This window comes from Jaculus jaculus, chromosome 1 (assembly GCF_020740685.1).
Source record: "Jaculus jaculus isolate mJacJac1 chromosome 1, mJacJac1.mat.Y.cur, whole genome shotgun sequence".
NCBI lineage: Eukaryota > Metazoa > Chordata > Mammalia > Rodentia > Dipodidae > Jaculus > Jaculus jaculus.
In genome coordinates this window covers 121,598,139-121,626,096 of record NC_059102.1, presented here as the reverse complement: position 1 = coordinate 121,626,096, position 27,958 = coordinate 121,598,139, and the positions used below count along the sequence as shown (strand labels likewise).

Genomic DNA, 27,958 nt, shown 5'->3' with positions numbered 1-27,958 from the left:
AGAAAGAGAGCAAGCTCCCTGCTGTCTCTTCTTATAGGAGAAGACCTTGTCAGCAGATCCCCAACCTCATGTCCTCATCTGACCCTCAGTACCTTCTAAATATCACCACAGTGGGGTCTTTGATCATACGAATTGGGGGAGAGACACAGGTCAGGCCATAGAAATGATTAGAGAACTTCAATTTGTTAACCAAATTTATGAAACAGTCCATTAGTTGAAATAAGAATTGGAAAGAAAGGGGTTAACTGGAAAGGGGTGGGTTATGGATTTAGTTTAAGATATATTTGAGATGTTGAAACAGGAAGGTCACAAGTTTGAGGCCATATTGAGTTTGAGGTCTCTGATGTATTTCTAATCACAGAGAAATATGCAGCTCAAAAAATATATACCTGATACCATGTTATATCAAATTAGTAAAGTTGGTTTAGCCAATACAATTGACAAGGATTCAGCATGGTAGTCACTTTTATGAAATGCTGGGAAGGATGAAAGATGATGAAACCTTTCTGGGAAGCCATTTAGAAACATTGTAAGAGCCACAGAATGAGAGGGAATAACCAGAGGCATGCCCCCACCCCCATGACTGACTGCTGTTCTCACAACTCATAACCCACAATCCCATGGTGAATACCAACAATCCCACTGAGGAGGGCCCTCGGTGGAGTGTAGGCAGGGATGAAGGAAATATGACCGAGACGTGATGTGTCATGTCCATACGAAGTTTCTGCTTAAACAAGTAAACAACAATAACAAAAAAACACCTTAGAGAGGGCTTGTGGAGTTGGCTTCATCAGATAAGAGCACTTGCTATGCAAGCATGTGCTAACTTCAATACCCCAGAACCCACATAATCAGTTGGGAGTGTCCATGAATGCCTTTAACCACAGTCCTGTGGGAAGTGTAAACAGGAGAATGTGGCTTACTGGTTAGCTAGAATGATTTCAAAAGCAGCAGCTACAGGTTCAGTGAGAGACTAAAGCAATGTGCAGAAGAATGATAGAGAACAGCTGACACTCTCCTCTGGCCTCTACATTCATACACATGGGGCTTACGTTCTTATCCCTCATATACACACCCTACCTTAGAGAAACCATTTCCATCAACTGTCAATTCAATGACCAGTAATTAAAATAAAGGAAGTAATCCAAGATCTGACCATATGTTTATCTCAATGATATTTTAGTACCAAACATGGAACAGCTCCAATATCCAGTACTTAGTGTTTAATTATGGGTTGTACATCCATTACTATAGAAGAGCAAAGCTATGGAAACTCATGAAGTAAGGACATGCTTGAGAAGAAAAACAAGTTTCTAACATGGTATAGAGTATGATCGTGAGTTGTGTGTGTTTTTCTAAACATTAGTCTTCCTTTTTAAAATGTTTATTTATGAATGACAGAGAGAAATTGGGAGAGAGAGAGAGAGAGAGAGAGAGAGAGAGAGAGAGAGATTTGATTGCACCAGGGCCTACATCCACTGCAAAATAACTCTGGATGCATGAGCCACCTTGTACATCTGTATTTATGTGGGCACTGGTGAATCAAATCCAAGTTGTTAGGTTTTTCAGGCAAGTACCTTAACCACTGAGCAATCACTCCAGGCCTTGAGCTGTGTGTCTTAAAATATCTACATATGTATAAATTAAAAAATGTAACATAAATTAAAATCTATGGTAAGTCTCTATTGCTGAAGACTCCACATACTTGGGCTGCAAGATCCTGCCAGAACTGAGCTAAAAACCTCCTCCATGTAGACCAGCTGACAGAAAGCCAGAAAAAGCCACACTGCATGCAGCTCAATGGAAGAGAGAGAAATCACCAGTGAAGATACTCAACAGGGGACACCACAAGCCTTATATTTGGCCACACGGGCCAAATGAGTCAACAGGTGCAATAGTGACACATCTGCTTGGGGGAAACCAACCACCCTCTAATTTGAGTGGAGGCCCGCTCCATGGCCTGATACTGAAAACCTACAACAGGGGGAGTCATGAGCCCTACGGGTATAACGTCTGCTGCTGTCTGGCTAAATGTATGTACTGTGCTCACTGAACTGCCCAGGAAGCACTTCTGTTAATGTTCATACCCATATATGAATGCTACTCTCACTTTTTTGTTAGAGACCTTTCTCTTTTTCAGATGGCAGTGAACTTGGGATGGCTCAAAAAGCATCATGGTGCTGAGAAGTTACAGAGGAGTGCTCAGCACTGCAATATCTCAATCACACCTTCCAAGGCTCAGGGTCCATTGTGGAAGAGGTGGAGGAAAGAATGTAAGAGCCAAAGGAAGGGTAGGACTCTTTACAACGTGCTCCTCCAGACACCAGACACAAAATGGCCTGGATATCCATGACCTCATGGTGCCTGACACTACCTACACAAGACCATCATAGTAGGAGGAAAAGATGATGAAATCAAAATAAAAGAGACACTGATTGAGAGGGGGAGGATATATGATGGAGAGTGGAGTTTCAAAGGGGAAAGTAGGGGGAGGAAGGGAATTACTATGGGATATTGTTTCCAATCATGGAAGTTGTTAATTATGAAAAATAAAAAAATTATAAAACAACAAGAAAGTAGAAAAAAGTTAAAATCTAGAAGAAAATACATGCATTATTAAAGGATGATTTCTGAAGAACTCTGTATTTTCTAAATTTTCTCTGGTGCTTGTGGTAAATTTTAAATTATTGATTTAGCTTTTTAAACATAGTCTAGAACATCACAAAAAAAAAAAAATCTTCAGACATTGAAGGGCAGGTAGGAAGAGTAGTTAAAGGAAGAGAAGAGAAAGCTCCAGAATCAAATCCTTGTTATATCAGCTCCCAAGAAACAGACAGAAGGGAGAGAGAGTAAGGAGGGGCAGAAAAGAGTGGGAAGAAAACCAGGAGAGATATTATCCTGGAGGCCAAGTACCATCAGTCAAGCTCCTGGTAGGATACAGGAGGCACATGAGAGGGGGTGTCTGCAAAGAACTCAATACAAGGGTATTTTCCAATCTGTGGGCAAAGTTAAGAAAACCAAAATAGGATCGCCAACAATGTTTGCGTGGCACGAGTGGAAACTGCAAGGGACAGGCCCAAAGTGACATAGAGTCATTGGCCAGAATTCAGGCTAACTGGTAGTGAACAGAGCTCACCTTGGATGAAACAAAACAACCACTCTCAATCAATCACCCCACACGAAGGGATCCAGGAGATTAAACTTTCTCTCACGCCACCTTCTCATCTCAGACTTAGCTTTCCATGAACCAGTCCACAAACTGAAGCTAGTGGAGAAGGAAGCCCAGCGGTGCACTGCTCAGATGACAACCTCGACCACACAAAGCAGGATAGAGAAAGGCAGAAGGTAGATCTGATGGAGCAAGCGCAGAACGTCCAGTTCACAGAGCAGAAAGCTCCAGAGAAGACGGTGACACAGCCCGGTGCAGTGGCCACATGCCTGCAATCCAAGCACTGGGGACACGGACGCCAGAGGATGAGTCCAAGGTCATCCTCGGCTACACCATGAGTAACCTCAGCTATGTCACACACTGCCCCCTCAACAAAGTGGATGAGTGGATGATGCAGATAAATTATGAGAGATGAACACTGATGTCTCCTCTGGGGTTAGCAATTAGGAGCCCCCTAACAACCTTAAAGGTTCCTTGGAACTGGTGATAGAAATGAGAGCATTTGGGCCTAAGAAATAAGGAAAATGAGGAACAGGTTCTAGAAGCCTGCCATGAAAGGTAATTTAAGTAATTTTATAAATTAAAAATAAGCCAAATAGGACTTACTTATTTTGTTGGCAAAAATGTTATATGTATATACGTGTGTGTGTATATATATATATATATATATAAGTTATATGTTTGCTATAATAATCTAAACTGTATTCAAATACTTCTGAGTTGCTATATAAACTTACTTTGAATTTGTCTTATAAAAACATGCAAAGAAGTTACATAATTTAGTTTTTGGATATTTCCATTAGATACACTTTCATTAAATGAGCATTTTAAGAATAAAAGGCGATTAGGCCAGTTTTCCTCCTTTTTGTCTCTCTCTCTTTTTCTTCAGGTGGTGGCGCATTAGTTCTTGGGCAAGAGCAAGACAAAAAGGGAGAGGGATTCAACCCAGCTGAGTCTTTTGTAGGCTCCATAAGCCAGCTCAACCTCTGGGACTATGTTCTGTCTCCACAGCAGGTCAATTCCATTTTCAGTGTATGACAGTAATGAGCTACAAAGGTACAAACCTAGTCACACTGTGAACAGCGCACTGATGACCTATCTTATAAGCTCTTAATTATCAGAACTTATCACTGATATCATTGAATGGCATGGTCTGTGTTAGAAGTTATCCATTTTAGTTTCTCAGTGAGAGAATAGAATTCAGTCATTCTATTGCAAATTAGTATTTTGCAAAAGATCTTCTAATTTGAGAGCTGGAAAGATGTAAAGTCATACTTAAAATTTCTGTGACTAAGCTTGGGACTGGTGCCAGCTCTTTCCCAAGCAGCACTGATAAGCTAGTGTTGAATCCAGTCTGGAGTCAGGCAGCCTGGCTCAGAGCCCAGTTCTACCAGAGTCTGTGGAATGACTTTGACCACATTGCTCATCTCTTTAAACTTCAGTTTCTTATCTACAAAGGAAACAGAATTACTCTAAGCCTCAGTTTCCCCAATGCTGTCAGAGGCCAGTGACATAGAATGTAGGGGTGAGGCTCCTTTCCAACTCCTTAACCAAACTTAAAGTGTTGGGCAAGAGGCTTTATGTATAGGATTTTCAATATTTCAATGTTAATTATAGGCAACAATGAATTTTGGTGGGAGAAATATTTGGGAGAAGAGTTGGGACTGGGGAGAGGAAAGAGATTTTTCCTGTTGCCTCTGAAATAATTCTATGCAAAAGCCTGCCTCACTTCAGCTCTACCCCACTAACACTGAGAATGTTCTCAATAGTGCTAAATGCTAATATTTTTAACTCTGCCTTAGCAGAACAAGTGAGGCTCGTCTAAAGATGTGCTTTAAACTTGCAGGTGAAATCACTGGCTACCTCCTGCCCAGAGGAACTCAGTCGAGGAAATGTGTTAGCCTGGCCTGATTTCTTATCAGGAATCATGGGGAAGGTGAAGGTTAATTCCAAGAGCATATTCTGTTCTGGTGAGAATTTCTCTCTTCCATCACCTTTGCCATCTCTTCCTTACTCTGGAGTTTTCTATCAAAGGGGACTAACCCACAACTGTCTTATGGTCTAGTCTTGGGTGTGTGTCAGTCCTTAACTAGTAGTTCACATTTACTGTTTTAACCATCTGAATTGCCTTTTAATATTGAAATATTTTCTGTATAGCAGATTACAAACTAAGGAAAATATTTTGATATAAGTAAAATAATATTAGAAAGATAGAATGGAGGTATAGAAATACATGTTTGTGGGTGTTTTATGTTCTTAATTTTTCTTATTTTAGAGAGGAGAGAGAGAATTGGTATGCCAGGGCCTCAAGCACTGAAATAGAACTCCAGATGATTGCGCCACCTAGTGGGCATATGCGACCTTGCACTTGTCTCACCTTTTGTGCTTCTGGCTTATGCAGGATCTGGAGAGTTGAACACGGGTCCTTAGTCTTCACAGGCAAACGCCCTAACCACTAAGCAATTTCTCCAGCCCTGTGGGGTGTTTTTTAATGCCTATCAAATTCCTATTCTCCTAGTTGCAATGAGGTTACTTTTTGAGTTATATATTTCCTAGAAACAAAACAGAATTAAAAGCATGGATGTTGCCATCTACATACACAGTGAATAGTCAAACTCTGAATGGCCAAAAAATGTCTCCCAAAATAAATATATTTAAGCTGTCCTATACTTCATTGCTTTTGATAATTTATTGTATTACTATTCTCCAAATGCTATTTGTTCCTTTGAAAATTCTCAGCATATTTCTGTTGAAGGAAGGAAAATTGCTTGATGGCACAAATGATATTTATTTTAATTTTACTTGCCAGTGGACAGAGTATGTGATATCTGGTTTTAATCTAATCAGTGCACGTCTCCCATGCTGGCACGAAATAGGATGTGAGCTCCTTGACTTGGTGGTACCACTGCAGTGTTGCTTACAAGCTGTGTACCTGTGCTCTCTGCCCTCAGATTGTCCACCTTTAGAAGCATCAGTACCTCACCTGAGAACTGTGTCGGCAGATCTAAAGCCGGGCTCCAAAGTCAGTCTGTTCTGTGATCCAGGCTTCCAGATGGTCGGGAATCCTGTGCAGTACTGTCTGAATCAAGGACAGTGGACACAGCCACTCCCTCACTGTGAACGTGAGCTGCCTTTGTTATCTCACTCCAGTGGCTTTTGAAGAGTATAGAAGCTTCATGAGCACTTTAGGAATGCCTAATGCTTCACAGTAGCAACCAGAGCAAGCATCCCTTGAATCCTTGCTTTGTGTAAGGAACTGTGCCCGAAACCATATAAGGGGTCATAGGTGAAAACCCAAAGAGATGATTGACCACTCCATCTGAGGCGGTTCAAGGAGCTAGATGTGAAAGAAAGACATATCATGTAGGCCACAAGAGGGACATGAGTCTGCTGGGTGGGGAAATAGGAAGAGGCTGTTTGAGCTCAGGACACTCAATCATTCAACTCAGTAGTTGTTAAAATACTATGAGGAGTCATACACTAATGCAAGTTCTGAGAATATGTCAGCTAAGAACAAGCCTGTTCTTGTTTATTTGCTTATTGCCTTTGTTTCTTCTCAGGATATGGTCTAGCTCTAGCCTAGGCTGACCTGATACTTACTATGTCATCTCAGGCTGGCTTCAAACTCACAACAATTCTCCCTCTGCCTCTCAAAGATTGGGATTAAAGGCATGTGCCACCATGGCCAATAAAGCCCAAGGAGTTTGTTTTGTTTTAAGTCTCTTCTTATAAACTTACCTTCTAGTAAAAGAGGCAGAAAAAATATACAAGTAAGTATAATATCATTTATTCATAGTAGATAAAAATAATAGCCTAGCAAAATGAGCAGATGAGGGGGAAATGCAGTGATGAGTTGAGCAGAGATAAGACAGCTGCCCTGAATAGTGAAAAGCAGTTGTCACCGCGCACTGGTCTTCTTCCCTGTCTACTTCACTAGATAGTAGGTGCCACAGAGCAGGGGTTTTATCTATTTGGTTCACTGCTATAACCTCAGCACCTACGGCAGTATTTAATGGGTACTAAGAAGGCTTCATAGATTTTCTTGAATAAAGAATGAGTGTATAATTTGCATGCCCACTATAAGCCAGTGGGCTACATCCTGAGGGTGTATATGTGTTCCAAGCTACTATAACATCTCGAGTACTCTAAAGTCAGTGTTTGTGTACAATAAAAACTTCCTTCTGGAGCAAGCTGTCATCTAACCATGAACCAGGTTCATGTAAATAAGACGTCCTTCGAGCATTGTGCTCCCCACACAGTGCTGTTCTTCCTGGTCCCATTCCAGGCATCCGCTGTGGGGTACCGCCCCCTTTGGAGAATGGCTTCTATTCAGCCGAGGACTTCCACGCTGGCAGTACAGTGACCTACCAGTGCAACAATGGCTACTACCTGCTGGGTGACTCTAGAATGTTCTGTACAGATAACGGGAGCTGGAATGGCGTCTCACCACTGTGCCTCGGTGAGATGAACACTGGCGGTTGCTATGTGGCTTCATTCTAATTCTATCAAACAACGCCCCAAGTTCCTGATGGCAGTCCTTAGCCCTACTTCCTCCCAAACCCTGGACAAGCCATAGGACAAGCAGCTATCATATATCCCCAAAGGAGCAAAAAATGTCTTAAATTTTCTCAGAGTCAATATTAAAACTTTATCTGTACATCTGTTCTTCTACTTGTCCAGCTATAACCTAGAGAAGCAATAGCTTTAATCATAGACCTACAATATAATAATGATTTTTAAAATATTTATGCATGTATTTAAGAGAGAGGAGGGAGAGAATGGGCATGCCAGGGACTTTCACTGCTGTAAATGAAGTCCAGACTCCTGTGCAACAGTGTGCATCTGGCTTTATGAGGATACTGGGGAATTGAACCCAGGTTATCAGGCTTTGCAAGCAAGAGACTTTAACTGCTAAACCATCTCTCCAGCCCATAATCATGATTTTTGTATTTAAATTTTATTTAAAATGTACATAGTATTAATGCATTAGGGGAGCTGCAGTGCTCTAAAAAGAAAAAAACATATTTGAGACATGAAACATGAATCTACTTGAATATTGTCTGCTGTCCTCATCTTAGATGTTGATGAGTGTGCAGTTGGATCAGATTGTAATGAGTACGCTTCCTGCCTGAATACAAATGGATCCTACATATGCTCATGTATCCCACCATATACAGGAGATGGTAAAAACTGTGCAGGTAATTAATATATGTACAATTTGACATTCATATTTTAATTCTTTAAATTAAAGCATGTTGTTTAAGGATATGTCATTTTTAATTAAGACAATAGCTTCAAGTTCAAAGAGCTTTCAGACTGGTGGAGAAGATAACCATGTATTAGAGACACATGAGTAACTCCTAAAGATGCTTCAAGTTAGCATGGCTTCTCCAGCTTCTTGGTGTCTAGAAAACAAAGATGAAAGCCAACTATATTGCCAAATTATTGAGGAAATGCCTATGTAATACAAGAATATCAGGATAGATGCAGAAGCAGTACCAATGGCCTCTTCTGCCTCAAACAGAGCCAAGAAGGTGCTTTCCACTTCTTCACCATCAATATCTTCCCTCTCCCTCAGTCACACAAAGTTCTGTGATTGAAGAAAATAGATGTCTAGCCTTGCCCCATCTCTGTATTCTGTAATAACTTTGATAGCATGGGTCCTCTTCTCAACTGATTGATGTCCTTCTATAGTTCTTATAAGAAACAACTACCATAAAACATTAAGTTAGAAAGTAAAAGGGAATTTTAAATACTGAGTCAAATCATCCGGCTTTGGATCCCCAAAGAAAAGTATAGCAATTTGAAACAAAAGTTACTGTGGAGTTATATATGACTATATGATATAGGGATCACTTTTTCCAGTGTAAAACAAACTGGGAGAGAGAAAGAACAGTAACAGTAGCAGCACAAACAAAATGTCAGTGAGTCATCCAATAGAAACATAAACTACGTTAAGCTAGAAAATATTCTCTTATTTAATCATAGCATGTTGTATATTTATGCATATGTCATCTGATTATCAGGCTGAAAATCTGTATATTCTCTCCCTAGTATTTTAAAACAATGCAAAACTAAGGAAATACCTTAGATTTAGAGATGTTTCTTCTCTTAAAGAGATAAGTAAAATTAAACAAAATTGAAATATAAGAGCTTTGCAAAAAATATTCCTCCTTAAAGAGAGAGGGGAAAATAATCCTAAAGAAGATGAGTCTGAAAATGAGTTAATAGAGAAACCAGAAGACAATCTCAAGAGACCTGTACCCCACAGGTGACAATGACACATTATTTCTCTCTTTAGGTTTAAAAACACTAAGCCATAAGGAGAAAAGATACTCAGATTTTTTTTTTTAAGACAGAAAGGCAAATTCTACAAAGAGGAAAGTAAATATATCAGAAACTGGGAGGCGTGAAACCAATTCATTGTAGGGTTTGTTCTACATAGATATTCAAGACTTGGGTTCAACTTGCATGCAATTGCAATTAATTAGTGAAGTGTAAGTTAAGCAATGTAATGAAATATATATTAGAAGTGCATATTGTTATATTAGAAGTATACATTAGAAGCAGAGATGGATGTATGGAGAGGGTAAGGAAATATAAGAATGGTAAAGTAGGTGAGTTTATAAAGGGCTCAGAGGGTGCAATTATAATGTATATGTATAAATAGTCAAACAAATTGGAAGTCAAACAATGTTTTCATAGGTTTTTTTTTAAAAAATAAAAAGAGAATTTACTTTTTAATTTCAAGTGATATCACAATGTCAGTAAGTGGTTCCATTTCTTATACCTTCCTTGGCTACATTCAGTTACAATTTCTTAGTTAAACACAAGGCATGTGAAATGCCCCAACTGTCTAGTTAGAAACACTAACTTACCTCTGGCATGCCATACTTGTTAAGGAAGAAGTACTTTTCTGAACAGTTACTGCAGCATTGGCTAATCTTGAGTTAAGCAGAACCATATTCCACAGGTATTCCAGTTACTGAGGCTTATATCCCTAAGATCATGGCACCAGAGATGGAACAAAGCTCCCCTTTCTGCAGCAATTACCCACTAGTGACCTCTTCAATAGACAAAGTATTGTTTTTGATGAAAATTTTTATGTCCTATTTAGAAAAATTCTTTTTAAGTTGATGCTTAAAAGAATTTTCATTTTTAATCATTTTCCACATCTATCTAACATACCTTAAGCTTAATTACAAAAAGTTTTTAAAGTAATCATTTCTTAGGGAAAATGTTGTTTCATTTGTATTTTAAAAATCTGCTTTATAAAAAAGTGTATAAATGTTACTCTGCCAGATACAGATCCACTTCCATCAGTCACATTAAAGAAGTCACAAATATTAAATCTACTTCTTAGGTAGAAATGTGTACTTTGCAGGAGGAATGATTCTGTTGGATAGCTTTATTGTTAGAAATCTTAGTATTTTATTCCATTTCTTGCTGCGTAGGACTATCACAATACTAAAGAGAAGGCTGTCTACCCAAGTGTTTTCATAGGTTTTTAATCATAAAGTTACACAACATCCTTGGAAAATATTCAAATTATTAAAACAAAAGTTAAGATGCCGGGCATGGTGGTGCACACCTTTAATCCCAGCACTTGGGAGGCAGAGAGAGGAGGATCGCTGTGAGTTCGAGGCCACCCTGAGAGTAAATCCCATGCAGTGTGGGCTAGAGTGAGACTCTACTTCGAAAAAACAAAAAATAAAAAAGTTAAGATGATCTGTATATAAACCACACCCATAAAGACCTAGTGTTAGAAATCAGAGACATATGCCTCTGATGTTTTTCTGTAGGCTTTCTATAAGCAAGTCCTTCTTTTTAGTTATTTCATGGAACATCACTTAATCTATGGTTTTATGTCACAAAATAGTTTGACAACATAATTTTAATTTCTGTTTTATAACTTTGCTGCAAACATTAGCTGATAGCCAGTATGGAAAGTAGTTTAATATGCACCTTTGGATATAAACTTGTGTGCCTACCTATTTCTCCAAAATGCAGTCTTGTAACTGCATTTGCTTTTTGAGATCAGTCCCTAACTTAAGTAAACGGCTTGAGATGTTGCTCGGTGGAAGAGTGATTGCTTAATACACACAAGAGTCTGGGTTAGATTCTCAAACCTACAAAATGAATATATAATTAAATAAGGAAAGAAAACCCTTGATTTCCATCACTCAAATGATCCTATGAAAAATTAAATCAAACATCCTCCCCCTTTGATAATTACTATATTCACTTATATTGATAAACTCTAGCCTTAAACTTTTCATTAGCAATTTTCCCTACTGTGACTGACCCCGGTTTTACATAACAGAGGCAGATGTCCACAGTCTGAAAAGGGAGGCTAGAAACTTCTTTGAATATGCTCTTGGACAACCTTTATAGCTGCTCAAGACCAAGTTATTTGCTGTTTCTAAGTGGGTGTGAGGTTGGGGAAGAGGAGGAAACATCATTCTTAGCCATGCTCAGGCACAATTGTCACTGCCCTCATTAAAACAACTCCTGGCACACTCCTATAATCACAGCTCTCTGGAGGCAGAGGGAGGTGGATCGCGGAGAGTCTGAGGCCAGCCTGAGACTACATAGTGAATTCCAGATCAGCCTGGGCTAGAGTGAGACACTACCTTAAAAAACAAAAACAAACAAACAAACAAAAAAACTCCCTTCATGGCCAGATAAATCTTGTCTGTTTTTATTAGTCATCTCTGTTTCAAAATATTATTGTTTGATGTTTATTAAATCTATTTTCTGACCTAATGTTTATCATGTTCCTGGCTTCCGTGCACCTCCCATCAAAGCTTTTCTCACACCATTTTCATAAATACCTTAACCATGTAGATTTTATTTATTGATTGATTTATTGCTGTGATTATTTGCATGGCAGTGTGAAAACCACATTATTTGACAAAAACTTTTTTTGTTTCAAGAACCTATAAAATGTAAGGTTCCTGAAAATCCAGAAAATGGCCACTCTTTTGGTGAGATTTATACAGTGGGTGCTGAAGTCACGTTTTGGTGTGAGGAAGGACACCAGCTGACAGGAGAGAGCAAAATCACATGCCTGGAGTCTGGAGAATGGGACCACCCAGGACCATCCTGTGAAGGTACATCGAGTAGCTCCATGTCTGTTGTGTCAGGCTGGCTAGAAAAGCAACATGTTGACTTGTCAAGTATTATGTCATATCTGTCCTCTCTGTTCTGAAACTCAGGTATTGGACTTACGTCTAAACGCAACACAACAAACAGCAAAGGCAAATCTGATTTATTTGCCATTTCATTTTCTATACAATTCAATTGATTCCCATGTTTCTCATACTGTGTATTAAAATAAAAAATTCAATTACTTAAAAAAAGAAATCAAATCTCAAGCTACCCCTTAGGCTCTCAGAGTTTTGCGCCATGATCTCAGAGCACCATGCTTTTTATGTCCTTCCTTTCAGCTATTTCCTGTGGTGCACCTGCCGTTCCGGAAAATGGAGGCATTGATGGGACAGTATTTACTTATGGTAGCAAGGTGACTTACAGGTAAGGGTCTAAAATTACTTGTGTGGAGGTTGTTTGTAGCATGCTAGTGGTAGTACAATACTGGAAGGAAAGGGGAAATAATCTCAGATAATGTCTTTCTTAATATGTGATTGACGTGTACTGTGAAGAATCTAGTCCAATAATGTCATGGTAGTCCTATAATCTTAAATCCCCTAACCAAAAACCTATTATTACCACTAGTGCCCCCTTGAGGCACCTGTGGAGAAAGACAATCCCTGATGATGGAAAATCTCAGTGATAAACAATTCTTTTCTGGTAGCCTAGTGATTTTACCACATCACTTTCAAACCCAGAATTTTCTGTTTTCAGCTACTCACCCATAGGGCAAACTGGAGGCAAGCCAAATTCTCAAATGTTTCCTTTGCTTATTACCCAGCAAGGTTACTGTGAGGAAGACTTCCACCTTGAAGAAAACACACTTTAAAGCATTGTTTCAATAGGAAAAAAAAAATCCCAATATGTGCAAGTTCCCAATAGCTTAAGAGACTTCTAGTACATGTATAATTATGCAAAATAACTCTCTTTTAATAGTCTATAATCTTCTTGTGTCTTCTTCAGGTGTGATAAGGGATATACTCTGGCTGGTGATAAAGAGACAGCCTGTCTTGCCAGTGGTTCTTGGAGCCATTCTTTTCCTGTGTGTGAACTAGTGAAGTGTTCCAGTCCTGAAGAAATAAGTAATGGGAAATACCTCTTGAGCGGGCTCACCTACCTTTCCACTGCATCGTATTCATGCGATAGTGGATACAGGTAAAGGGAGCAGCACCTGACACCAGAGCTCTCCAGAGTCCCCTACTCCTGAAGTAGTCATTAGGTTTCTATTGTATGTGACTGATTGACTTTAAAAGCAGACTCATAAATGTAAGGATACTCTCAATTTTTTCTGCTTCCCAGGGCCTCTCTTACCTTAAATGACCAGAGAAATAGTCGATTTAATGTTGATTCCAGGAGTACTTACAGTTCAAATGCCTCTGAGTTCTGACTTTAAAGAGGAAAGCAAAAATTGCTTGTGAAGCATAGCATAGTCCCTGGCCAGAGGCTTTTATCATGAATCTTCTTTGTAGGCAGCTTATCAAATTAAGAGTCCACATTGCGTGAAAGGTTGTAAAGAGAAAGAAAAGAAAGGAAGGAAGAAGAAAGAAAGAAGGAAGGAAAGAAAGAAAATGCCAAGTGAAGGGCCTAAGATTTTAATAGTGTAAGAAGTTAACTTGATGGAGAGAGTCAGAGACAGAAAAAGAGAGAGAGAGGGAGAGAGAGAGTGTATGAGCGCGCACCAGGCTATAACCTGAAAATCAGTCAAAAGGATCCGAAGGGAAACAGATGACATGAACAGGAAGCCAGTCAACATGATGGTGGCAGGCAAAGCTGGGCAACCCTAACATAGCAATGCGGTTTTTGCAGTTGAAGGAAGACCAGAGGTCAGAGCTATGAGCAACAGGTCCAAATCTCAGACTCATGAAAGAGCAGTGGCCTTAGACCTCACTTACTCTGTTCAGGTGTTTCTCTTCCACCTGGCACCATTCTCATTCCAGGAATCTGCCATTCACAAGGTCTAGAGTGCCCTTCCCAATCACCAATGAGTACATTAGTATTTTTTTACTTTGTACCAAGTGGTTATTATATTTTAACCTAATCACTGTTTTAAATGATAGAACCCATTTAGATGTATTTTGATTTATACAAAGCAATAACATGTAAAGATACTTTTTTGCAAGTTACTTTTTATTTTTAACTATTTTTAATTAAGAACATACTATGTATGGCTACCTCATGTATTGGAACCATCTTTTCCCTCCTCTCTGCCACCATTCCACAGGGGCCCTCCTCAATGGGTTTGCAGGTATTCCCCATGGGGTTGTGGGTTATGACTTGTGAGAGGAGCACTCAGATATGGGGGGAACAATGCCTCTGGGTATGATGTCCCAATCTGTGGCTCTTACAAGCTTCCCACCCCCTCTTCTGCAAAATTCCCTGAGCCCTGGTTGGTGTGTTTTCTTCCATGAAGTTAAGCCTAGTGACAAAAGCTGAGTGCTCTAAAAGATGATTCTGCTCAATTTAATTCATATGATTATTGGTTTTTTGATCCTTTGCTTCCAGTTCAGCAATTTATTTGATCAGGGTCACATAGCTTGTTATGTTTTCATTTTGGAATTCAAATTCTGTTGTTTTCCCCTCGAGTTCACTGCAAGTTTCCATTGTGGGACTAGGTATCCTTGGTGGAGATATCTCAGTTTTCTGACTTGCATTGTTCTTTTTTTTTCCCACTGTGGTCTAACCTCAGAAGTTTTATTTCATTGAGGAGGAAGCAAGTATTTGTCTTTGTAGGATCTTCAGTGAGCATTCTGTTTTAAATGTGAACTCTGTGCATGCACCCTCAGGATCAGAGGATCCAGGGGCCATTCAGTCAGGAAGGCACAGCAAAAGGCCGGCTTCTGCAGCATGCATGCAGGGCCCCAAGCCAGTAGCAGGGGTGCAGGGCCCATGGAACTAGGAGGTGGGGACTGAACTTCTAAAGAAACATTTCATTACTAAAACCAATTATGCACACTCAATTTCATTCTACATCCTTCTCTATGGCCTTCATTAGCAGTACAAAATTAAGTATCGACAGGGCTGATCTGAGTCCTTCCTTCCAATAGTTTACAGGGCCCTTCCCTCATGGAATGCACTGCTTCAGGCAGCTGGGATAGAGCGCCACCTACCTGTCACCTTGTCTTCTGTGGCCAGCCACCTGCCATCAAAGATGCTGTCATCACTGGGAGTAACTTCACTTTCGGCAACACTGTCAGTTACACTTGCAAAGAAGGGTGAGTAAAGCCAGTGTGGGAAGGAACGCTGAGTGTCAAGAGACGGGACGCTGCCCGCAGACCCGGTCCATTAGACACAAAATTAAATCAGAGGGTTTTACGTTCTTATTTTCTGACAAGAGAGAACATACCTTTCTGTGGAAACGTCTTTCTGGAATGTATTATATTTATTAAATGTTGCCTCAAATAACAAACATTGAGCAATGCAGTGAAAAATATCTTTCTGCTTTAACCAAAGATGTGCAAGACACATCTAAGCAGGTATGTACTGATCTTCCACAGGACTAAAGGCAAGTCTTCAAGTCATGATATAAAGATGATATGTTGGCAAGAATATAAAAAGGATGCTTAGATTTTTCCATTTCTGACTATCTTACCATACTGAGGGATGATAGTTGGAAAAACAGCCAGCAGACTGCAAAGGGGCGTTCATACCTGTGGCCTTATGAGGTTTGCAGGAAAGCCCTGTGAGGTGCAGAGAAGGGAGGACTCTCTAGGATGATCTGTTTAGGGTTTCACGGCTGCCAAAGGCACTGAGAAGTGGCTAAATCCCAGGCCATCTGACTTGCATTTCATTGAGGTCAATGTAGTTTTTTTCCTCTCCTTTTACTTATGTTTCCTTATTAAATATTTTCACCATTTCAAGTACTCCACACACCACAGTGGCTCTTTCCATACTAGGTGACAGACACAGCACAGGGATTGACATTCTTCGAACTTGTATCTCAGCTCTGTCCTTCACTAGCGGTATGACCATAAGGAAGTGGTGTGGCCCTTCTGTCCCTTGGTTGTCCTCTTAGGTAATGCGGGTTCGTTAAAGGCTCATCTTTGTGGGTAGTATGAAAGTGGCTTATCTAGCACAAAACTCAATAGGCCAGCAAAGCTGTCGTTCCTATGATGAAGAGAGGATGCAGTCTCCGCTCCCTACAGGGTAGCTTTCATTTCACCTGTAGATCATCTCACTGACACACAACTCCCAGCAGGGGCAACAACATGTTCTTCAAAAGGTTTAAAATACCTATATAAATAGTTTCCTGAAATCCTATATTTAAAAAAATAATCTGATGCATGAAAATTTGACACATTAGAGCTGGGGAGATTTCTCAGTGGTTAAAGGCACTTGCAAAGCCTACTGGCCTAGGTAGATCCAGGCTTGATTCCCCATAGCCCACGTAAAGCCAGATGCACAAAGTGGTGTGTGCATGTGACATTCATTTGCAGCAGCAAGAAGCCCTGGCACAACCATTCTCTCTCACTCCCTCCTCTCACCTCTCTCTCTCTTCTCTCAAATAAAAGAACATTTTTAATTGACACATTAATGGGTACCATACGACGTTTTGACATACTTACACACTGTGTAATATGTACCTCGAGTTAAACATCTCCTCAAATGGTTATTATCATTTCTTTATGATAAACATACTCAAAATTCTTTCCTCTGATTGATTGAAATGTATACATGGTGGTTTGTGTATAATTCCATTTCTTACTCCTGTCTAACTGCAACTTAGTACTCTCACTGAGCAGCCTTTCCCCTCTCCCCATCCCAGTCTCTCTGGCCTCTGGTAACCACATTCTACTCTCTACTGCTATCAGATCAACTTTTTTGAATCTCAAATATTAACTTCTTTTTGAGGACATAAATCTTTAGTATTAAAATGTCAGTATGGAAGTGTCTTCTGAGGGTCTTGCTGGGCACTGAAGATTGACTCACATAAGGACTTCCCGTTGTGGACAGCATAGAACTATTTTAAATTAGTCACTTAGTGTTTATAAAATTCTTAGCATACAATTTCTAGCTATGGACAATTTCTGGGGCTCTTTCTGATTAATAAAGTAATGTATAATTGTCATATGAAATGAGAAAATGTCAAATCTGTATTTAACAGTTACCTGAAGGCTTACCACACAGTAAAGTAATGATATCAGTACTTTATTTCTTTCCAGAAATTTGTCTTGGCATCTATAATTTTATCATTAACAGTCATGATATATGAAATTTTAAGAGTTATCTGTTCCTCACAAATCATGTATTTCTCCACAAATTTCTTATCTACATTATTAAAAAAGAGTTTTTTATGCCTTCCTAATGTTAAGTCTGGTTCTTAGAGTGATTTATTGGTAGAAACAGTAAGATAGTGATATAAATTATAATGAACAAACTCTTTGATTTTTGTGTTATTCAAGGGTCTTCCATGCAAATTATTTCATGTTCTAACTTCTACAAAGAGGAGGTTTGACAGAAGAACTGTTATTCTCATCTTACAGCTGGGATGTGAAAGCACAAAACCACATAGACCAGAGGCTGTCTTGTCTGGACCATGCAGAAAGATGGTCTGTGGGGTGTTTGTCCTTGAACTAATGCTGCTTACATAAGTCACATAGCTTCTAAAGGAAAGATGATCAGTTTTACAATGGTATTTCATATAGACACGAAGCACTGGTGTGACTATGACTTTAGTTTCATCTTCAGTGCAAGTATCATTATAGAAAGTGCTAGCATTTCAATAACATGGAAGGAAACTATCTTAGCTGATTATACACATTAACATAAAGTAGGCACAATCACAAAACCCTAGGGCCTATATTTTTTTTCTCAAAGAAAAAACTCCTCTATTAGGACATGGTTTCATTTTCTGGAGTTAAAAGTCTTAATAAGCAAAAACACATTAAGCTCTTTATGGATACTATCTTCTCATTAGGGTGGCCTGGAGGTGGTCATACAGGAAATATATTTCCCTTTTTTTCTAGCCATATTTCTAATCCAGCATTTGAAACGCACAGAATTAAATAAATAAAATGTTTTCAATTACCCATTTCCTTTACTGAGACGAAGTACATGTTAGGGGCTGGAGAGACTTCTCTGATGGTAAAGCACATTCCATACAAACATGAGGACCTGAGTTGATCCTTGGCACCCATATAAAGGCTAGGCAGGGTGGCATGCACCTACAAGCCCAGCGCTGGGAAGATGTAGATGGTAAGATCCCTTTGGCTTACTGGATAACTAATCTAGTCAAATCAGTGAGGTCCAAGTTCAGCAAGAGATCTTGTTTCAAAAACTAAGATGGACCTCTGGTTTCCATAGACACATACATGTTCATACATGTATACTCACACACATACATACACACACCCCACATACATTTAGTGCCTGTTAAATTTTTCCATAATTAGATCTCCTTTTATAAAAGGTAAACAATATGACAGATTCACCTAGAAGATCTTCTCATCACTCCTCTATTCTTCTCCTCTAAGTGGAGAATATGTGTTTTTGTCATTATCACATACATGTGTTCTCATAGACAAATATTCTCATAATTTATGTGTCTATATATTATATATTGTTTCATCATCTAAGAATCTTTTAAAGTTTGATTTTCACTTTGTGTAATCTGTTATCTTCTTGATACATGGCAGTCAACTGAACTCATTTTTCACTTCTTTTTTATTTTATTTATTTATTTATTTATTTATTTGACAGAGAAAGGGAGAGAGAGGGAGAGAATGGAGGGCCTGGGTCTCTAGCCACTGCAAATGAACTTCAGATGCATGTGCCCCCTTGTGCATATGGCTAACGTGGGTCTTGGGGAATCAAACCTGGGTCCTTTGGCTTTGCAGGCAAACACCTTAATCGCTAAGCCCTCATTTTTCACTTCTATATATGGTTTCTTTATATAAATGCACTAACTCTAAATCACCTATTTTTCTACTGGTTGTGGCCATTTTACTAGCTAATTAAATTGGCGATGTAGCAAACATTTTTTCACATGTTTCATGATACCAGTAAAACAGAATGTCTCTGTTTTATTTTTATTTTATCTCGAGACATTTAGGGTTAGAATCTTTGAGCATGAGACATCTACATTTTGAGCCTTAAAAAAAGATAGTAACAATGGCTCCCCAAAGTAACCATCAGACCAGCTAACACACCAGAGGTAATATGTAAGTTATAAACAGCTGCCAGCAGGTGGCGGCAACATTTTCATGCAAATGGTCCTTGATAGTCATTCATAAATAGCTATCTGGAATCCCAAATGATTTTTTAACAAAACTGATACGGACAAGCATAAAAATTATACACAGTCCTGTGCCACTATATCATTCTTCAATGCTTACTTAGCACTGCATGTGTGTTTATATCAGGTTAAACACTAGTGACACAAATGTCATTCACTTCTTTATAGAAAAGCTTTCCAATCCTTTCTTCTAGATACTGAAATGCACAGTACATGATAATTATCAACAATCTCCCATCTGGTGTGAATTCTGGTGTGAATGTAATTGAATGCCCACTGGTCAACCTTCCCCCTCCCGCCTTAACCCTCCCTGTCTCTAGCCTCCAGTAACCACCACTCTACTCTAAATTTCTATAACAGCCACCTTTTGAACACAAATCTTAGCAATTTTCTTCTAGTATCTCCTTTATTGGCCATCTAATCTTGCACACTGCATGTCAACTGACCCATTGCTACTGGGAAACATAATTGTATGCTTTGTAATTTCAGATTTGGTCCTTGTAGTAAACAGGGTTTACTTTATCCACAACAATCCCACATGATCTGACTATCTACAAGGTACCCCAGGATATCACCAGCCTTGAACGTAATTTTACATTAATTTATCAATTTGAAGGTTTTCCATGCAAACTAAGTGGCATAAATCTTTTTTTTTTTCAGTTGTAAATTCAAACTTCTAATTTGATTGGGTGGAGATTTGCAGAATGCTAATTAGCAGGGAGTGTGTTAATCTGCACATCGCCCCTGAAAACCCAGAGATGAGTCTATCACGGAATTGTGCAAGTTTACCCTTTCAGTGAATGTCCTTCTAGGATGTAGATTCTTGCCAGAGACTCTACTGTGACTTTCTAATTCAATTCCAAGGCGCATTTACTATTTCCTTGGCTTCTTTGTCTAATCCAAGGGCAGCCACGGCATTCATTCACAGGCTGACTTTTCTGGTTTTAATTTCCTCTTCGTGTCTGGAATGTGGAGATTTCCTTTCTGGTTAGCTCAGCTATGCATTCAAAGTAATGCCTGTGATATTTCATCAAGTATTTTGGAGGGAGGGCTTTCAGGCTCTGTGTATAGCTACTATTTTCCCTCAAGGAGTCATTTGGCACACACTCTGTGCCTTGCTGTATTCGAGGGTGACCTCATTGTACCCAAGTGACCTGCTTTGTGCTCTCCTTCCACTCCCTAAGGTGTGGTGGACCTCATAAGAAGTCTTAGTCCCAATTCTGTATTCTCTGCTGGCACCCATAGAAGCCACCCCGGCCTTCAGTGTGCACGAGTGAGCATGCATTCTTGCTGCTGCTGAACTGATGCTGGCGCTGTGCTCCACTCACTCTTCCTAGAAATGCAGGAGTGGGATCCACTCTCAGGTTTGCAACGAGACTTTAGGAAACTAGGCTATAGTGATGATTGCTGGGCAGGGTAAGATGCAAGAAGCCTCACTTTAGTATCCTGCTTTAAACTTACCATTCTAATTTCTCTCTAACCAAAATAATTATCTGTCTTAAAAAAATTTATTATTATTATTTTTTTTTTTTTTTGGCGGTGGGGAAGGACAGTTCAAGGTAGTGTCTCACGCTAGTCCAGGCTAAGCTGGAATTCACTATGTACTCTCAGGGTGGCCTTGAATTCACAGTGATCCTTCTACCTCTGCCTCCCAAATGCTGGGGTTGAATAGGTGCGCTACCATGTCCAGCTTCTTAAACTTTTTATCAGCACCCCCAAATGCTGAAGAACTGGTTTCAGTTGGACAAATATATAAGCAGTTCTTTGTTCCTCATTTTTCTTCCTTAGGGATGCAGCTATGGAGTGAAACTTGGGTGTGGAAGGGTTAATGATATTGTTAAAACCCTCTTCAAATGGTCTCCCTCTTGATTCTTCTCGCATATATGTGAAGTGAAATGCTTTGATCATGGTTATGAATTGCAAGCAAGATTAATTACTGGTGCTTATTCATGCCTTCGATTGTCATATGAAACTACAGCTGTTAAATGGGTGTGCTCTTAGCAAAGGAGCTAATACACCCTGGGGACACCCTCATAAAGCTTGCAGGGCACATTATGGTGAGTGAGCTTCCACTTGGGGTGTGGATCCAATCACTGAAAATGATCATGCCCGTTTTTAAAGGATTGTTTATTGCTCCAGAAGTGTGAGAATATATTCCGGCCAGTCTCTACTGTGATGTGCCCTTCTAAAGCACCAGTGTGGTATTGATGGACATTCTGCCCTGGACTTATGGCACAAGACAATTTGTTTTATGGGCCTGATGTTTAATTTAACAAAAGTCTGAAAGACTGCCCCCAAAGCCTCATAAAGGAGAGTATAAAACATTGCCCAGAATTTCCCTTCATCTTAGATATATACCAGTTCCAAGTTTTCTTGCTTTGCAGGCTTAAACTAGTTGCAAGCTTTCGTCTTTGGAGGCCAACATTTATGGGCATATTTCATCATCAGTTTAAAATGTGATCATTCTCTTAATGATTTGTTGGTAAAATAAGCAAAAGAAATATGTCCTGTAGATCACAGCACACCTTAAAACTTGTAACAGAGAGCTGAAGAGATGGCTTAGCAGTTAAGCACTTGCCTGTGAAGCCTGAGGACCCCAGTTTGAGGCTCTATTCCCCAGGACCCACATTACCCAGATGCACAAGTGGGTGCACATGTCTGGAGTTTGTTTGCAGTGGCTGGAAGCCCTAGAATGCCCATTCTCTCTCTCTCTCTCTTTCTCTCTCTCTCTCTCTCTCTCTCTCTCTCTCTCTCTCTCTCTCTCTCTCTCTCTCTCTCTCTTCCCCTCTCTCTTTCTCTGTCTGTTGCTCTCAAATAAATAAATAAAAATAAACAAAAAAAAAGTTTTAAAAAAACTTAGAATTAACCAGTGCTGGATTGGATCAAAAACCACTGATGTGATGATGCAGTAGATAATTATTAATTTTCTTTTTGCCTCATTTTAAAGAAATGTCCTTCTTTCTCATCTTAAAAGGCTGACATGTTTTAAGAGAGCTGTTTGGATTTTTTTTTTTTCTGTTTGTTTGTTTGGTTGGTTGGTTGGTTGCTTTTGGTCAGCCTGTAGCCTCATTTTCATTGAGCACATCATCGAGCTACATCTGAAAGCCCTGACACCCTGTTACTTAAGAAATTACAAATTCTTTAGGAGTTCTGTTTCTGGAACACAGGCAGACACCAAATGTGTGTCTTTTGATGTTCCACAGTTAACTTCTGCCTGCCCCATCAGTGCCCATCAACCTTCCCAGTAACCCTGTTCATAAAACAGGCAAGATTCGAGCGGATACTCCTTTTGCAGATTTCTGTGTGTCTCTCTCATCTGCGCATTCCCAGTGTGTTCTGGCTACATCCCACTCCAGTTTCTTTGCTTTTGCCATTGTTTTCCCAAATGACTGTTCTCCCCTTCTCTCCTGGCTCCCCTCCCAAGCCACCGCAGCCTGCCTGTCCTCTCTTCCTATGCTTCCCTAGAACTAATCCCTCCTACTTCAGGGCTCCAGGTACTTGTGGGGTTGGAGAAAGGCTTGTAAACAAATACTACCCTGGTATAGCGTCAGTGGCCCTAAGGAGGTGACCTGGCCCACAGTGACTTGGAAAAGCAATTTATTTATGAATAATTAAATGTTAATTGAAAGTTATGAAGAAAAGTCAACATCTTTATTCAGACCAGGGGTAGTGAAAGCTCTAAGAAATTATGGTAGTGTTGAAAATGTACCTTGTAAAAATTAATTTATTCAAAATGTGTGTTTGGTGGTAATTTTTAATTAAATTGAAGTGCAGGCTTGCTGTGATGTTTCATAAAAGGGGTTGTTGATGGAGAGTTTTCAGAAGACCAAAGGTCATAGTCCCACCAAGGACCACCAAATTATAAAACACAAGTTTGTGTTCTCTCTGAAAGAATTCTGGAGGCAGGTGCCCACCATGTCAAGAGATCTATGGACATAATGGTACATATTTCAAAGTGTGTGAGTTAAGAAAATGGTCCTATAAAACATTGAGAGCCTCAACAAATGGAACTTCTACCAGACTACCTTCTATATAGGAGCAATAAAGTCAGTAGGCCAGGAGTGATGGGTTTTTTGGGATTTTTTAAGTAATAAAGTTATACTCTTGGCATACTGTCTCTGGATGACTTCCTGCATCTTCTAGCACCTGTTAAGCTCACATCCTCAAAGAACACAGCTTATCCAAAACCATGAATTTAAGAAGCACTAAGTAGAGACCTCCCTCAGCTATATGGTGAGGTATCTAGAGACCAATTCCATGCATGCCATGACATATGGCCATTGGTAGGGTGGATGTATATATCTCTGCTGATACTTTATAATTTCTGTTGATCTATATATCTCCTGTAGATTTCACAAATATTGCTGGCTAGCATGCAAGAATCCCAACTACTGTCTAATTAGTAGCTGATCCTTTACAAAATTAATGGGGGCCTCGTGTGACAGTTTTTTGTAACTGATACATGGGTGGGTCAGATAATTTGTACTAGTGATACTGAAATAGATTTTCACAGCACACCCCAAATAACTAGAGAGAGAGAGAAGCATGCAGTATTGTGCAGAAGGTGCAAGTGTTGGGATCTGATAACTCAAATTCAGATTCCGACTCTGCTGCTCACAACTGGTTGACTATAGACAATTGCTGAGCCTATCTATGTCACCATTCAAGGATCTATAAAATAAACAGTCACTTTGTCTATCCAGGATCAATTAGATGCCTAATTACCCTAGTCCCTCCACTAGTGCTTAGTTAAAAAAAATGACAGACTAATCAGGCATTAGTCTTTTAGAGCTCTGTCATTCTCATTGATAAGAGAATGATAAAGAGGAATAAGAATGACTCATGCACAGTTCTCTAATACTGTGTATCCTAACATTTTCTGCTTTTCCTAATATTTGTTCTGCTTCACTGAGACAGCACTTGGAAGCACTTTCAGAGTTTTGCACATCTTTAATCTGTCATCATATATGGGCAAATACCTGGTATTTTTTTGTTAAAAAGCTGGAAGCTGTTAAACAAAATGTATTCATGCTGATTATAGAGCACAGCCTTATGCAGAACACAGCTTTTAATTCTAACCACACGGGTAAAGGTTTTGGAGGTAATGGAGACTAGAGTTACCATAGCTGTTTTATTTCAGTGAGAAGTGTGGTGTGCAACAGTGAGCTTTATTTAGGAAAAATATGGTTCATTTCAGTTAGTTCCAAATGTGAGTGCTGAGATCACCAAACTAAATCCATCAAAAGATGCATACCCAGTATTAAGCTGAGTCAAATAGGACTATAGCTTACTCCTCATTTTGAAAATGTTTCTTAATTATCTATTTTCAAGCAGAGAGGGAGATAGAGAGAGAGAGATGAGAATGGATACGCCATTGTCTCTTGCTACTGCACACAAACTCCAGATGAATGAACCACTTTTTGTATCTGGCTTTATGTGGGTACTGAGGTATTGAACCTGGGCCAGCAGGCTACACAAATAGGAACCTTTAACCAATAAGCCATCTCCCAACCCCTTACTCCTCATTTTTATTTAAAATGTGTAACAATCATTAGATTTCTTAAAGTAGCAAAAGTTCATAAATATACTTCCCTTTTTGAACAAAAATTAAAAGAGATTTGGCCAATATTCAAGCATACATATTATTAAAAAAGAAAGGCAAAGTTATGTTAGAAAGATGGGGGAAAACAGATGATTCAAATGCTTTTTCTTAAACATTAAGCTTATTTCCTCTTTGGCCCTCAATCTCATAGCTATACCCTTGCTGGTCCTGATACTATTGAATGCCTGGCCAATGGCCAGTGGAGCGGAAGTAACCAGCAGTGCCTAGCTGTCTCCTGTGATGAACCCCCCAACGTGGACCACGCCTCTCCAGAGACTGCCCATCGGCTCTTTGGAGACACTGCATTCTACTACTGTGCGGATGGTTACAGCCTGGCAGACAATGCCCAGCTCCTCTGTAATGCTCAGGGCAAGTGGGTCCCCCCCGAGGGCCAGGACATGCCCCGGTGCATCGCTCATTTCTGTGAAAAACCTCCATCTGTTTCCTACAGCATCTTGGAGTCTGTGAGCAAAGTGAGATTTGCAGCTGGCTCGGTAGTGAGCTTCAAGTGCATGGAAGGTTTCGTGCTGAACACTTCGGCAAAGATTGAGTGCATGAGAGGAGGTCAGTGGAACCCCTCCCCTCTGTCCATCCAGTGCATCCCTGTGCGCTGCGGAGAGCCGCCCAGCATCTTGAATGGCTATGCGAGTGGATCGAACTACAGTTTTGGGGCCATGGTAGCTTACAGCTGCCACAAGGGGTTCTACATCAAAGGGGAGAAGAAGAGCACCTGTGAGGCCACTGGACAGTGGAGTGGCCCCATACCCACATGCCACCCTGTGTCTTGTAATGAACCACCTAAGATTGAGAACGGCCTTCTGGAGGTAAGAGATGCCTGAGCAAACGGTCTGTCACTTTTATCACTCATGAAGCCAGCTCAGTTGTAGCTAGTTCAGTATTCAGAAGCAATGAGAAAATTAATTGTTGAAACAAAGAAGTGGCTCCAGTGCACTCCCAGGTAATGAGTATTGGACAAACATGAGCCAAAGTTGTTTCATACAGTGAAGTTCATAATGAATGAAAAAAATGAATAAAGATGAATATGAATCCACTTAACATATATGATCAGTAGTAGTCTGTAAGCACTCCAAGCCCTTTGTAACAACATCTTAGTCTTAAATATGAAGTGAAGTCAAAGCAAGCCAAACTTTTTGGTGACTCGGTGATTGAGGTAGGGTCTCACTCTAGCCAAGCTGGCCTCAGATTTACCTCTGCTTCCCCAGTAATTTCCCTAGAATTATAGGTGTGAGCTATCACATCCAGACAGTAAGCCAATCTTAATAAAATATCATTTTGTTTTATATAAGTTGCTCCAAAGTAGACATGTCATTTAAGAAATCAATACCTAAATGGAACCTAGAAAAATATATTGATACTCCTTATTCTTAAAGAAAATATGGTGTAAGCCAGCCAAGATGGAGTTTTTGCATTGGTCTTTTGATAGATTTAAAGGTGATATCACCCCAATGGACAGAGTTAAGTCTGACTCAAACATGTTCTCTTTCCACACTAAAGTGGACTCTCACTAGCCCATGAAGAAGACAGGCGTAGCAGTCTGTTCCCTCAAACCAAGGGACACTTTAAATAGACAATACTTTAATTGAAACACTTCTTAAAGCCTACATATATACTACCTTTTCTGCTTTGTATTTGAAAATATCAAAACAATTGTGGAAGCCTTCTTAAGGCTTTTGCTCAGCTCTTCTAGCTGTCCATTGGCAGACGATAGAAAAGCATACATAGGAAAGTATTTCTTAGTTGTTGAACAAATGCTTCTAGAGCTCCTCCAAGATGCAGGTGGAGATACAGCATTGCGTGACACGGCGTCAGTCTGTGGTGGCACCATGCTTACATGCACATGGAATACTTCAGCCAGCACAGATGATGAACAGTGCCAGACGTTACCAAGCTCTCTGCAGGCTTGTAGGTAGAAATGCCCTTTAATAATGGCAAAGGACCATAACAACCTTTAAAAAGTGTTTTAAGAGCTGGACATAGTGGCGCATGCCTTTAATTCCAGCACTAGGGAGGCAGGAGCAGGAGGATCACTGTGAGTTCACGGCCACCCTGAGTACAGAGTAGATTCTAGGTCAGCCTGGGCTGGAGTGAGACCCTACCTCGAAAAACCAAAAAGAAAAAAACAAGAAAATATATGTTTTAAGGAACAAAGAACATTTTAAGGAAAGCTAGGTATGGTGGCTCACGCCTTTAATCCCAGTCCTCAGATGCAGAGGTAGGAGGATCACTGTGAGTTCGAGGTTATCTTGGGACTACAGAGTGAGTTCTAAGTCCGAAGGAGATAGAGTGAGATTCTATCTCAAAAATAATAAATAAATAAATAAAAATAAATAAATAAGATTTTGCTGGACATGGTGGCACACACCTTCATCCCAACATTTGGGAGGCTGAGGTTAGTTCAAGGCCAGCCTGAGACTACATACTGAATTCCAGGTTAGACTGGACTAGAGCGAGGCACTACCTCAAAAAGACAAATTATTGGGTGTGGTGGCGCACACCTTTAATCCCAGCACTCGGGAGGCCGAGGTAGCAAGATGGTCATGAGTTCAAGGCCACCTTGAGACTCCATAGTGAATTCCAGGTCAGCCTGAGCTACAGTGAGACCCTCTCTTGAAAAAAAAAAAAAAATTGAAGGAAGGCTGGGGAGATGCTCGGTGGTCAGGAGCACGTGCTGCACAAGCATGAGGACCTGAGAGGGCCTGAGATCTGAGCTCACTGTCTCAGCACCCACGTAAAACACTGAATGTAGCCGCGTACTCTTTTCACTGCAGTCTTGGGTAGGCAGATA

At 40.0% G+C, this 27,958-nt stretch overlaps 1 protein-coding gene across 1 annotated transcript in view; it reads left to right on the top strand.

The window, feature by feature from the left end:
- Svep1 (sushi, von Willebrand factor type A, EGF and pentraxin domain containing 1) overlaps nt 1–27,958 on the top strand; it is a 201,648-nt gene that overhangs the window by 136,516 nt on the left and 37,174 nt on the right. The window contains exons 28-37 of the mRNA XM_045146479.1: nt 4,059–4,183; nt 5,016–5,139; nt 6,121–6,291; nt 7,455–7,628; nt 8,248–8,367; nt 12,106–12,282; nt 12,619–12,703; nt 13,283–13,474; nt 15,364–15,531; nt 25,304–25,976. Of these exons, the coding sequence (XP_045002414.1) occupies nt 4,059–4,183; nt 5,016–5,139; nt 6,121–6,291; nt 7,455–7,628; nt 8,248–8,367; nt 12,106–12,282; nt 12,619–12,703; nt 13,283–13,474; nt 15,364–15,531; nt 25,304–25,976 (2,009 nt within the window). The remainder of the gene's footprint in view (nt 1–4,058; nt 4,184–5,015; nt 5,140–6,120; nt 6,292–7,454; nt 7,629–8,247; nt 8,368–12,105; nt 12,283–12,618; nt 12,704–13,282; nt 13,475–15,363; nt 15,532–25,303; nt 25,977–27,958) is intronic.